The 13,096-nt window shown below is 61.6% G+C and overlaps 2 protein-coding genes across 2 annotated transcripts; both read left to right on the top strand.

The window, feature by feature from the left end:
- Positions 1 to 641: 641 nt before the first annotated feature.
- TXLNA (taxilin alpha) lies at positions 642 to 9,227 on the top strand. The gene is made up of 11 exons (XM_074926248.1): positions 642 to 909; positions 2,317 to 2,468; positions 3,557 to 3,895; positions 4,343 to 4,434; positions 5,414 to 5,584; positions 5,901 to 6,095; positions 6,269 to 6,388; positions 6,622 to 6,696; positions 7,194 to 7,286; positions 7,694 to 7,789; positions 8,122 to 9,227. Exons 2-11 carry the CDS (start codon positions 2,351 to 2,353, stop codon positions 8,470 to 8,472), a joined length of 1,650 nt encoding a protein of 549 aa, XP_074782349.1. The 5' UTR covers positions 642 to 909; positions 2,317 to 2,350; the 3' UTR covers positions 8,473 to 9,227.
- A 1,856-nt stretch (positions 9,228 to 11,083) lies between these two features.
- Positions 11,084 to 12,928, top strand: CCDC28B (coiled-coil domain containing 28B). The gene is made up of 6 exons (XM_074926313.1): positions 11,084 to 11,206; positions 11,820 to 12,015; positions 12,111 to 12,268; positions 12,357 to 12,511; positions 12,616 to 12,638; positions 12,806 to 12,928. The coding sequence occupies exons 2-6, from the start codon at positions 11,861 to 11,863 to the stop codon at positions 12,855 to 12,857; spliced, it is 543 nt and encodes a 180-aa protein (XP_074782414.1). The 5' UTR covers positions 11,084 to 11,206; positions 11,820 to 11,860; the 3' UTR covers positions 12,858 to 12,928.
- The last annotated feature ends 168 nt before the right edge of the window (positions 12,929 to 13,096 follow it).

Genomic DNA, 13,096 nt, shown 5'->3' with positions numbered 1-13,096 from the left:
TCTTTTCCTCTGTTCACTCACGTACTGTATAAGCGAGCATAGAGCTGTCTTAAACTCCTCTACCGGGTTTGAGTTCCTTAGCCAAGATTTCATTAAACAAAAGCGAACGGCTGTGGAGAACAAAACCCCTCGTGGGCTGTGAGGGGGAGCCCGGCCGCTGGGGGGGGGGGGGGAGCCCCTTGCCGCCACCTTCCCCAGGGGGGGGAGAAGCCAAACCCGGGGCTGCTCCCACAGCGGCCAGAGCTCGGATTTGACGAGTCCTTTATTGTGAAACGAATAAACTACATCTGTGCAGTTGACTGCGGTGTGCCTGTGGCGGAACTCTGGCGGAGGAGGGCGGGAGGGGGGGTGAAGGGGGCGGGGGGGGGGCGGCAGGAGGCTCCGCCGCGGCCCTCAGCGCTGGCGGGAAAACTCCTGCGGCCTCAGGACCCCCGGGAGGGGTGGGGCTAGGGGCGGGGTTCCCGCGCGGGGCACGCTGGGAGGTGTAGTTCTCATTGGGCGGGCCCCCCCGCGCGCAGAGCATGCCGGGAGCTGTAGTCCGCGCGGCCTGCCTACCGCTTCCCGCCCGCTCCTTCCCGGCAGCCCCCGCGCCCCCCCCGTCGCTGATTGGGCGGCGGAGCGGCTCGGCGCGTGCGCAGCGCGCGGCCGCTGGGAGGCCCGGGCCGGAGCCGCTTCCCTCAGCGCGGAGGCCGGCGGGAGGCGGCGGAGCCGGGCGGGGCGGCGCGGGCAGCCGCACCGGCAGCGCTACCGGCACCGGCGAGGCCGCGGCGCACGGGGAGGGGGAAGCTCCGTCCTCCCTCCCCCTCCCCCTTCCCTCTGATGTACCGGGGTGCCGCCGGGTCCTGCGCGCTGATTGGCTGAGGAGAGAGGGGAGACCTGCGTCAGACCGCGGGAGCTGACGTCACGGGGGTGCGTGCGTGACGTCACTGCGGTGCTGGGGGGGGTGGGGTGCGTGTCTCTGCTTTTAACGTCACGGCGGTGAAGGCGGGGGCAGGGCCGGGGCCGCGCCTGGGGCACTGATGGGGGGCAGGGTGGGAGCGCTGGATCGGGGGGACCGGCGGGGGGGGCACGACTGGGGGGTCGGTGTTAATGAGGGACCGGGCAGAGATGTTAATGAGGGAGGGGGGGCAGGAGCAGGGACCTTGGCTGGGGCGGGGGGGGGCAGGGAGCGGGCTCCGTCCGGGTCAGCGGTGTCAGTGTCAAGGGCAGGGGCTGCTGAGGAGGCGGCGTCAGGGTGACGGGCTTGGGGGGAGCAGGAGGCTGCGAGGGGCCGAGGCAGGGTCGGGGCAGCAGCCTCTCACCCGGAGCTGGGGTGCGTGGGGTGCTGCAGGGCCGGTTATCGCCTGCCGGAGCCGCGGGAAGCTCACGGGAGTTGCGCTATTTACAGCAGAGGAGGAAAAAGAGCGCCCGGAGGCTGTGGGGCATGTGTGCGGTGAAAGGGTGCTGCCAGGCCCGCCGTGGGAGGGGGCACGGCCTCCAGCCTGCACGTGGGTGGATGACACATGTGCTTGGCTGCTGCCGCTGCTAATTTTCTCTTGCGTTTTTTCCTTCGTAAGCCCTGTCCTGGGCTGGTCTCTGAGGAAAGGCCGAGGTCTCAGCGTAACTGCTGCAAAACGGCAGGAAAAGCTGTTCTCTGCTTCTCGTGGAGCGATCCCTTGCCTCTAGACTAGGAGCATCGGCTGCTGCTGCTCTGGAATTGGCGTCATAACTAGAGCAGAGGGTGCGGGTGGGAAGGGTGAGAACGTACGTACGCTGTGGAGGGAGAGGGGATGAGGAGAGAGGAGCTAAGATTTGGCCTCTGTCTGCTCGGCTGGCTCATGGTGATGCTGGTTGATCTTTTTAGTGCTGAGCACTGGCTCTGCCAGGGAGCCATGGGCTTTCCTCAGCCCGGTACGTGCTTTTAGTAGGTGTTGACCTTTCTCTGGGTCCCCTGCCGCAGGGGTTTCTCTGTCAGTGTGCACAGACCGCTCTGAGTTTGGAAAATTCCAGGAGTAAAACACAGTGGGGTTGAGGGGGAAGGACAGCCAGGGCTAAAAAGGTCGTGCCCAGCAGATCAGGAGAGCTGGGAGCTGGGAGAGGCTGCCTTGCTCTAGGAGGAGCTGCTTCCAGCTCTCCTCAGCTGGAAGAGGAGTTACGCTGATACGGGGACCTTTGCGGTGAGGTGCAAGTCAAAAATGAAACGATGCTTTCCTCAGCACGGAGCTGCGGGTGGTAGCCTCTGCCGAGAACAAGGTCTTTCCCAGTCCAGGCTGGTGACTCCTAAAATCCTCCAAACAGTTACTTCTTAAAATTAAGTTGCCGTTTCTCTTTCTTCAGGGTTTGTCAAGACTGAGCGGGGGGAAAGATCACAATGAAGAACCAAGGTGGGGAGACCAAAGCAGCCCCGCGGCCTGCGAGCTCTTCCAAAATGAGCAGCGGTCTGGTGCTGGAGGAAGGTGACGCGCTGGAGGCTGCAGCGCCCCGAGAAGGTGGGGTGTCCCCAGGGCTGGGGGCGCGCCGGGCCCTGCCCGCGGCTGCTGGCGGCTCTGACAGCCCGAGCAGCGAGGCGCAGGAAACACGTGAGGGTGGGCTTTGAGCCTGGAAAGGGCCTGGGGGCTGCTTTCTCACTACGAGCATGGGCCGCTGCATCCAGCTCTTTTTACTTGTATCAGAGCAGCTGTGATTTCCGGGGTAGAAAATCCTGGTTTCTTCCTATTTCTGTGTGTGTACAGTTCTGAAGTAGTTACAGTTTCCTGACCAAAACGTGGGAGTTGATTCTCACCTGAAAACGATGGATTGTTTATTGTTGCTTAGACCTTAAGGGTCTGATTCAGAAAATGTCAGACAACTCTTTCCTTGGGGCAACGTGACGTTGAGTCACCTGCCCTGTTACTGGCACTTCATAAAGATCATTCTCTGGAAGACAAAAACCAGGTTTAGTCGAGTAGATGTTTGGTTAAAATGAATCCTGGTGTCTATTCTGAGGCTTGGTAAATGTGGGATGTAGGAGATGCACAGCGAATGGATTTAGTTTAATGACCAACTGCTCTAAGTCTGTGATTTGGAGGAACTCTGGATACAAAGCAGCGTGCTAGAGGATGCGTTGCCTGCTCTTTCCCCAAGTGTCCACTGCTGGGGACAAGACAAGTTTGATCTGAGACAGTACAGCTGCTCTTATGTGAGGAGAGAGGCTAACTCAGGTTTAAAAACCTATTGTGATGTAAAAAAGCCTGGCTCTGGGGGCGTTAGCAAGCGTTTCTTACGAGGGAAAGCTCACCCACGACCTGCTTTCGTTAAAGGATTCGGGGGGGAGCGGGGGGAGTTTTTGCTCTTGACAGATGTCAGGGGCTTGGTCGTGCTCTCGTGATCAAAAGAGAGGCTGTTTGGAATGCACCCCCATTGTCGGGGCGCCCGGCTGGGGACGCACCACCGCAAAGCGGATTATGTTGCTGGAAGTTGAGGCAGCCTTGGTGTGGTGGGGTGCTCAGGAAACCTTCCCTCTGCCCCGTCTTTAGAGAGACCAGAGAATCGACGGCGCGGGGGAAATCTCAGGCTTTTGTGTTCCCCTCTCCCACAGCTCCTCTCGCGCAGGAGGACACCAAGTCCTCGGGACCTGCCGTGCGTGACGTCTCCGAGGAGCTAAGCAGGCAGCTCGAGGACATCTTGAACACGTACTGTGTGGATGCCAGCCAGGAGGGCCCGGGCGAGGACGGCGGGCAGAGCGAGGCCCCCGAGCCGGAAGAAGCCGAGAAGTGTCGTAGCGAGTCCCCGCGGAACGGCGACCAGGAGACGGGCGGCCCCGAGATGAACGGGGAGAAGGAAAGCACCAAGGGGAGCGAAGAGTTTCGACCCGGCGAGGAGTGCGGGGAGCGGGATCAGAAGAAGGCTCAGGAAAAGAAGAAAGCCAAGGGCCTAGGTGAGGGGTTCCCCGCTCTGGTTGTGCAGACCTGGATTTTGTGCCGCAGGAATCGCCCTGGGTGCAGCAACCACCGCGGGGGCGGGATGTGCAGGAGCCTTTGGGAACGTGGTTTGTGGTACGTGAGGGAATACACCGAGTGCTGCAAAGGCCCTGGCTGCTCTGGGTGCTGCTGCGGCCTCTGAATCCTGGGGCTTTCTCTCCCGCTGGCCACGGTTCTCTCTAGCCAGCCCAGTGGTGGTGTCCTGCTCTGAAAACCAGGTCTCTCCCCTCCTGCTTCAGTTGTTCACCCACGGGACACGGTGAAATCTGTGGGGCAGAGCCCTGAGGAGGTGCTGGCCCAGGGCTGTGAGACCTGGTTTGTCTCTCCTCTCTTTGTCCTTATGAGCCAGAACTCTCTGTAAGCGATTTTATTTCATTTTTTTTTAATTCTGTGTCTCATTCCAGGCAAAGAAATCACTTTGCTGATGCAGACACTGAACACCCTGAGCACGCCAGAGGAGAAACTAGCAGCGCTGTGCAAGAAATACGCTGAGCTGGTGAGTGCTCGTTTCTTGGTTCCGGGCTGGGGGAGGACACTGCAGCAGAGCTGCTTCAGGAGGCAGAAGGTGGCTGTTGGTGGTTTTTTTTTTTTCTTGCTGTTGAGATGGACAGTCCAGGAACACCCGTGTAGCTTTGCAGTGTAGGTCCTGGGATCTCTGCAGTGCTGGATATCCAGATATTAGAGGGTCGATGTTGCTTCATCCAGCCAGGTGGTGTTGTTTGCAGAAGTGTGAGCACAGACAGGAGTATTTTTGGCAAATCTGTGTGTGAGTGATTTCAGACCCGTTTGCTCGTCTCACCTGGAAGCTGCATCTCTTGCCTGTCCTGTCCCAGGAGCGTCCAGTGGCCGGGTCTGTTCTGAGCCTGCCCGTCCCGCTCTCTGCAGGCAGGGCTGAGCTGGGAGCTGCCAGGCCCGGCTGAGACCGCACCGATTCCTCCACCATTCCACCGCTCGGTCCCTGCATTCCCGTTGAGAATTTCCTAGAAAGAAAACGTGTGTTTGGCAGAGTCACCACGCTGCTACGTGCGCACGTTCACATCCGACACACACGGAGCCTGATGCCACGTTTACCCAGAGCTAGTTCTAGGCACGGATCTAGTTCTGTGCGTGGAGCTGGTGCAGGGGAGAGGTGTGGGGCTGTCTCTGTGGGGCCCAGTTGCACGTGTGGGGGTTTCCCTGTGCTCAGAGCTCTGCTCCGTTTGAGCGACGCACGTGTGGAGGTGCTGGATGAATGCACAAGTCTTTCAGATTCCAGCAGGACAGGAATTCAGGAAGGGGAAAAAACCTGTCCGGGGGGCCTGGGCTCAGCATCAGCCCCGCTCTGCTCAGAAGTGGCATCTTTTGGGTTATAAAGCTGCCGTCTTCCTCTCCGAGCACAGAGAGCACTTCTTAGATCCCTGTGTCCCCTCGTCGGGGCACAGCATATTGCCCTGGTCTGTCTTGCTGCCTCTGTGCCCTTTGCTGCCCCGTCCTAGCTGGAAGAGCACCGCAACTCCCAGAAACAGATGAAGATCTTGCAGAAGAAGCAGACGCAGCTGGTGCAGGAGAAGGACCACCTGCAGAGCGAGCACAGCAAGGCCATCCTGGCCCGCAGCAAACTGGAGAGCCTGTGCCGCGAGCTCCAGAGACACAACCGCACCCTCAAGGCAAGTGTCTCCCGGGCACAATTCCAGGAGCTCCTTCATCCCAAGCGCTTGGATCACTCGCTGTGAGCCATTTTGGCAAAGTTACCTTTACCAGTGGTTGCCCACAATCTACCATCCAGGGCAGTGCTTTTGTTTCGCTGCTCAGCCATCATTATCCACCGTGCCTGAGTGTTATTTTGGGGTATATTCAGTGGAGAGAGGGAGGGGAAAGGCCCAAAGTCCCTTCCTGAAGCAACAGTGGGAGGCTGGGTGGGTTTTCTCACCTGCCCAGCACGGAGGCTGCCACGTCCCTGCTCTCTCTGCCCTCCTCATGCAGGAGGAGGGTGTCCAGCGTGCGCGGGAGGAAGAGGAGAAGCGAAAGGAGGTGACGTCCCACTTCCAGGTGACACTGAACGACATCCAGCTGCAGATGGAGCAGCACAACGAGAGGAACTCCAAGCTGCGCCAGGAGAACATGGAGCTGGCAGAGCGGCTCAAGAAGCTCATCGAGCAGTACGAGCTGCGCGAGGAGGTGGGTCAGGCCTGGGGGGGGCTGTGCTGGCGCGGCCGTTCTGCCCCGTGGAGCGAGTTTTTGCTGTCGGGGAGGGGGGAGAAGGGGCCTCTGGGATCTTCCCCCCGGGGTCGCTGCCTGGGCAGGAGGGACCGAGCTGAGCGTGTCAGTGAGTGGTGGCGTTCCCTCGGCAGCACATCGATAAGGTGTTCAAACACAAGGACCTGCAGCAGCAGCTGGTGGACGCCAAGCTTCAGCAGGCGCAGGAGATGCTGAAGGAGGCCGAGGAGAGACACCAGCGAGAGAAGGACTTTGTAAGTCTCAGAGCATTCTCTAAGGGTTGCCAAGCCCTTTGCTTTTTGCCTTGTTCCTCTGCGGGGGCTTGTTACTGCTGGATCCTGGAGTGCAGAGCCCAAACGGGAGCGGGGCTGGAGCCCTGCTCTGCCCTGTGTGCTCCTCCCAGCCTGCTCCTGTCTCCAGGCCCAGCGCCAGCCGTGCAGGGGCACACTGAGATGGCAGCCAGGTAACTGCTTTTGCTCTTCCCCAGCTGCTGAAGGAAGCTGTGGAATCGCAGAGGATGTGTGAGCTGATGAAGCAGCAGGAGACCCACCTCAAGCAGCAGGTGAGGTACTGGGGCCATGTGCTCAGCCTGGTTCTGTTTTTTTTCTCTTCCTTCTTAAGGAGGGAATAACCCAAAGTTCCTTATTCTGGAAAACACAGGGGCAGGATTGCTCCTGGTTTGGAGCCTGTGTCAGCACGGTGTGAGCTGAGACTGGCTTCAAGGAAAAAAGGGGGTTTAGTTTTTACCAGCGTGGTTCCCCGTGCGGGGAGCAGTCGTGTGATCACACCTCACTGACCCAGACCCAGCAACTGCCTCCTGCCAGGGCCAGGAGATATTGGCAGAACACACCACTCTCTGAGGATGTTTCCCCTAGGAAAGAATTTTTCCACATTCCCCAGTACCTAATATTGGCAGAGCAGCTTCATGCTGCCAGTTTGTTTGTCGGAAAGTCCAGTCACAAGATCAGTTCTTGGCTGCCGTTTCCCCTCTCCTGGGGCAGGCTGTCGGGAGGTGTCACGGTGAGCACTGAGGAGCTGTAACCCTGTCTCTCCCCACAGCTGGCTCTCTACACAGAGAAGTTTGAAGAATTCCAGAACACCCTTTCCAAAAGCAGCGAAGTCTTCACAACATTTAAACAGGAGATGGAGAAGGTGGGTAACACTTCTGCCCGGCAGAGCTTGCGAGGGCTGGAGGCGCTGCCTGGCTGTCTCTCCTCGATGCTTCTGTGAGCCGGAAGAGCCGCAGCTCTGTAATTTCATTTAGTTTTGCTGGGTTTAAAATCAGCCACGAGCTGGCTGCTCGTAGAAGATTGATGCTGCCCTTGTGTGGTGACTTCTGCGTCCCACCTGTGTCCGAAAAAACCCCGTCTCCTGGTTTGCTGTTACCTGGTCAGTGTTTCCCTCTGGTGAACCCGACAGCAGCAAGACAAGGAGACGTTTCCCAGCAGAGCAGAATCTCGCTGTCTCTGCCGGGAAAGCGGGTGCCCTTTTGAGGACACGTGAGATATAACGGACCACAGTGGCTGATTTGTTCCTTTTTTGTCACCGTGATTCTGTAGATGACTAAGAAAATCAAGAAGCTGGAGAAAGAGACCACGATGTACCGCTCTCGCTGGGAGAGCAGCAACAAGGCTCTGTTGGAAATGGCCGAGGAGGTGAGGAGGCTGGGGCAGGCAGCTGGAGCTGAGCGGTAGTGGGGGGCTATGTTTTTCCCTTCAGCTTGATTTCCTTCCCTGGACATGGTGGTAGGAGCCCTCTGTGCTAGAAGTGATGGTTAATCAGTGCAGAGGTGCGTGGAAGTCAGTCTTGGTGGCTTTTGGCCTCTGTGGGGGCAAAGGAAGAAGCACTGACGATAGCATCAGGTTCTTCGAATGCCAAATGTTTGCTTGGTCACAAATATTTTCCCCTTGAGCTTCCCTTTGAGGTTTCATCTCTCCCTTCCTGCCTCCCCGGTGCGGTGGTGTCCGAACTGCCTCTCTCTTTGCAGAAAACCCTTCGAGACAAAGAGTTAGAGGGGCTTCAGGTGAAAATCCAGCGCTTGGAGAAACTGTGCCGAGCCCTGCAAACGGAGCGCAACGACCTCAACAAGAAGGTGCAGGACCTGTGTGCCCACGCGCCGCGGGCGGACGCCGACCTGCTGGAGCCTTTGAAAGACCCATCCCGGGACGGCTCCGAGGCGGCGGCGGGAGCTGCTCCGGCAGAGCAGCGCCTGGCTGAGGATTGTCTGCACTCGGGAAAGGCGCCGCACAGCCCGGATCCTGCCGAGAGCTTGGGAGAACTGAGCATAGGAGCCTTGGGGCAGAGCGGGACCGAGGAGGGCACTCGGGGCGCTGACTGAGCCCCGGGCAGCGGCGGGGCGAGGGAGGGCGATGGGAATGTTTCTGCAGACTCGATGGGATGCCCCTCTCCTGGTCCGTGGACAGGTGCGAGAGGACAGCCCTCCTGGGAATTCGAGATTTCCTAGCTTAGGGTTTTTTTGGAGGGTTTTTAAAATTTTATATATATATATATGATATATATATATATATGATATATAAACTATGTGCAGGGCAACGTACACTTTAAATATGGATGTACATGAAAACTAGAATGACCCACCTCCCTGCGTGTGCGTGAATAACTAATATATGGAGACCCAAGCGATCGTCCCCTTCACTCAGAGACCTTGTCACTGGCAGGCAGCGAGTCCCCCGAGGCCCCGGCGCGGGCACAGCCGCCTGCCTCACGCCTCCGCCCTCGCAGCGACGCTCTCGTGGCGAGTGGAAGCAAAGGAGCTGAGCTGGGGAGAACCGAAGCGTTTCCCAGCGTTGGATTCTCCCTCCTCTGCCTCGGGCAGGAGGGAGCTCCCGGACTTGCTCTTGTTTTCTTGTGAGCGAATGAGGGTGAAAGAGGCCGTTTCCCCTCCTCTGCGTGGGGTTTGTGTATCGAATGGGGACAAAGAGCAGCAGAGAAAGGGGGTGCCTGGTTCACCCCGGCCTCCCAACGGCCCTTTGCTCCTCCCAGAACCTGCCGATGTCTCAGTAGCCTTATGATTCACAGTTGCCTCTTTGCTATACGCACATGTGCACAAGTGTATTAAACAGTTAATCCAAAGGTCTAATTCCCAAGTGTTTTGCACAAGCGCGTGTGATCAGTTGTGCAAGGGCACGGGGAGGTTCTACCCGAGCTCCTCTGCCCCCGTGTCAGGACCTTGGGGCCGAGTGGGTGATCTCGGAGGCGTCCGTGGAGCTGGGCCTGCGCATGGATAAAACCTTGTGTCTGTTCCAGGACCTGCTGCTTAAGCCGAATCCCCGGGACCAGCACAAGGACCGTGCTGTGGGCTGGTCCCTCCTGCAGCATCAGAGCCCCACGGGCCCTCCGGTGTGGCCGTGCTGGGGCTCTCCCGGCCCCCCCTTTCTCCCTTCCCTCTCCGATCGTCTCCCGAGTGCCGCTGTGTGCGGGAGGGGGTTTGTGGACAGACGTGGGGCCTGCTGCCACAGGGCGTGGGGGATTTCTCCTCAGTCTCTCAAGACTTTTTGCTATTCAGGAGACCTCTACCTGCTTGAAAACCTCCTCACTGCAGCTTCTCTTTACGACAAACTTTATTTTCAGCGTTGCCTTCCTTTTGCTCGAAGCTGAAGCGAGCTGCCAGAGCCATTCCTCACAGCGGATGCGTTCAGCTTCGGTTTCTCTTCCAGCAACGCAGCTCCTGTGTCTCCTCTCCGCTGTCGTGCAGTGCCCTCATGAAGGACCTGCCCCGCTGCCGGGGGAACAGCCCACGGGAGCGGCTTCTGCGTCCCCCTTCCCTCCCCGGGGACCCCAGTGAGTTCAGGTCCAACGATGGGCAGCCGGCTACAGCAGAAACAGGGTCAAAAAAGTCTCCACAGAGCCGCTGGGACTCTCCCTGGAGCTGGACTTTGCTGCCCAGGGTTGCTTCCTCCAGCGCAGGGACGCGTTTTGTCTCTGGAAGGAGCCGGCAGAAGCCTCTGAGTGAGTGAATGTAGCTCTGACCTGGTGGGGCCACCCCGTTCCCAGCAGCCAGGTCGAGCGAGGGCTGCAGCCAGGCTCTGGATTTCTCTTCTGCTCTCTCCATAGAAGAAAAACCTCTTAGCAAGTCATCAAACCCCCCTTTTTTTCTTCTTTTCCCTGTTACGGTGCAGAGAACCTCTGCGGGGGCTGTTGTATGTATCTTCGTATCCAATAGAACTGCGCCCAACCTCGCTGCTGCCGCCTCTCTCGTTTCTCGTTCATTAGGCCACGTTTGGGAGGGAAGATCTGGGGCACGGGGCCGTGGGGTGGGATTGGGCCACAGCTTCCCTGACCCCCAGGGGCTCCCCTGAACTTCCCAGCGGGACCGGAACCCCCTGCCAGGGGGGAAGGTGGGGTGGGTCTGTCCCTGTGTCACCCCCCTGCCGGCACAGGGCATCAGCCCCCCCTGCCCTGTGGGTCTTGGTGCATCAAGACTGGCGTCTGTTTTGGCTCCAAAATGTCAGAGATCGGCTTAAAGTCTGGCCATGGTTTAAAAATAAGGAGCTGCCTTCAGTTCTGTGTTCGCTGCGGGGACGGGACTTGCCTGGTCTTGCCCCTGCGTGGAGGCTGGAGGCCGAGGCGGATCCTGTGATCAAGTGAGTCCGGTGACGCGGGGGGGGGGACACGACTAGGGTGGCCTGGGGAGGTGGGGGGTGACCCCAGGTCTGCCGGGGCTCCCCTGGGGAAGGGGAGGGGACCCTGTCACCCACACCAGACCCCCGCTGTGCTGGCACAGCTGTGCCTGCTCCGTCTGGGCGCCACCGTGGGCCGGATCCTGCCCTCTCCCTGAGGAAGCTGATGGTGGTGCTGCGGTCGGGGCCAGCCCCAGCCATCCTGCTCGCCCAGCCGGTGTCCGGCAGTGCCACCACCCTGGGGACACGCCGGAGGAAGTTCCCTTCCCCTTTAAATGCAAATCCTCAGCCCCGGGGCTGCAGGACGGGTGTCCAGTGGGCTTGGGGTGTCCAGTGGGCTCGGGGACGAGCGTCCGGTGGGGTTCGGGGTGTCCGGCGGGCTCGGGGACGCGGCCGGGTTGGCACCGCAGGCCGGAGCGGGGCCTGGCGCAGGTCAGTCCCCCCCGCGCGGCCGCGGCGCTCTGGGAGGGCGGCCGGAGGCTGCGAACAAAGGGGCTCCCTCAGCCCCCGCCGCCAGCCCCGTCCTGCTGCCACGCAGGGCCCCCAGGCTCAGGGCTGGTGCCTCGGGGGGTGACGGGTCCCCCCCACCTGCAATCTCTGCCTCGTTCTCGCTGAGGGCAGCCGGGGTCACTCCGCCGAAATCCTCTTTTCTGCGGCGCCGGGGAAGACGCTGGAAGCCCAGGCCAGGCCGGCAGCTCCCAGCCGCTGCTCAGGCCCCGGCTTCGCTCCGCACCGCAACGCTCCAGCGCAGCCGCCGGTGCCCCGGAGCGGGGGCCGAGCTCCGGGCTTCAGCCCTCCCGCCGCCGCAGAGCCGCGGCGCAGCCGGTGGAGCCCCGCTGCGGCTCGCCCGTGGCCGTGGCCGACACGCTGCTGCGCTGAGGGTCCCGGTGTCCCTCCGCTGCACCACGGGCTGGGCAGGAGGAGCGGCACCGCCCTGAGTGCCGCTCCCTGGGGGGACCCCAATCCCCGCCAGCCGTGTCCTCTCCGGGAACGAGAGGCCCCGTGCGGGGAAGGAGCTGACAAAAGCTAAATCCATCCCGCGCAGGGTCCCTGCCCCGCGGCTCCGGTGTCCCCGCGCTCTTCAGGATGGAGGATCGGAGGAAGAAGCGGAGCCCCAAGGCCTGCCTGGCCCCGCCGGTGCCCGCCGGGGCCCCGCGGCCGCTGCCCCCCAGCAAGAGCACGTCCTTCGCGCTGCCGCTGCCCACCCTGCCCTCGCCCAGGCAGCGCGCCCGGCTCAGGCGGTCAGTGCGGGGTGACCGCCAGCCCCCCCCTGGCCCCCCTGGGGCAGGGGCCATGCGGGGGCTGGGTGATGCCAGCCTCTCTGTTCCCTGTGCAGGACGAGCAAGGAGAGGGTGCGGGCGGGCGGCGTGGGGGCGGCACGGGGGACCCCGCTGCAACACAGTTTCCTCACCGATGTCTCCGACGTCTGCGAGATGGAGGGAGGGCTGCTGAGCCTCCTCAGCGATTTCCACTCCGGAAAGCTACAGGCCTTCGGTGAGGGGCTGGGGATCCCGGGCTGCGGGCGGCGGGGGGCTGCAGGGCTGGGGGTGGCGGGCTGTGACGGCCCCTGCCCGCGGCGCAGGGAAGGAGTGCTCCTTCGAGCAGCTGGAGCACGTGCGGGAGATGCAGGAGAAGCTGGCGCGGCTCCACTTCGGCCTCGACGTCTGTGTGGAGGAGCTCCCCGAGGAGCAGAAGAAGGCGGCGGCCGACAGGAACCTGGACCAGCTGCTGGCACACGTGAGTGTCACCCCTCTCGCCCGCTGCCCGGCGCTGCTGCCATGGCCGGGATCCCCCCCCCGGTCGCCCTGCCGGTGCCTCAGCCTCTGCCTTTCCTCCCGCAGCTGGAGGAGCTCAGCAGCTCCATGTATCCTGGGCCAGGCACGGGACGGGGGCGATGGCGGTGATGGTGGGGGCCGCGATGGTGGCAGCGGTGATGGTGCTGACTGGTGGTGGTGACAGTGGCGGTGGTGGTGAGGGGGACGGCGGGGGGATGGCGTGTCCCCGCGGTGCTTTCCCTTGACCCACGCTCAGACAGAAGCTGCACCTCGCAGAGAGCCCCGACCCCGAGGACGCGGCGGCCTGACCCCGCGCCCGGCCCGGCTGGGGGGCGGCCGCCGCCAGGAGGCCCCACGGCAGCCCCACACCGGGGCCACCCCCGCGGAAGGGCCGATGGAGGCGACACCGATCACACAACGCGGGGACAGCGGGGCCGGTCGCGCCCTGAGAGACCAACGTGCCGCCCCCCCCCCTCCACCCCCCGCCGCCATTTTGACGGGACCCGCGGTGACGGGCGGCGGCGGCGAGGGGGCGGGGCTTGGCGGC

The sequence above is a fragment of the Athene noctua genome, chromosome 24 (genome assembly GCF_965140245.1).
Source record: "Athene noctua chromosome 24, bAthNoc1.hap1.1, whole genome shotgun sequence".
In the NCBI taxonomy this organism is placed as follows: domain Eukaryota; kingdom Metazoa; phylum Chordata; class Aves; order Strigiformes; family Strigidae; genus Athene; species Athene noctua.
Note: the sequence above shows the minus strand (reverse complement) of the source record. Positions and strands in the feature narration are given on the sequence as shown.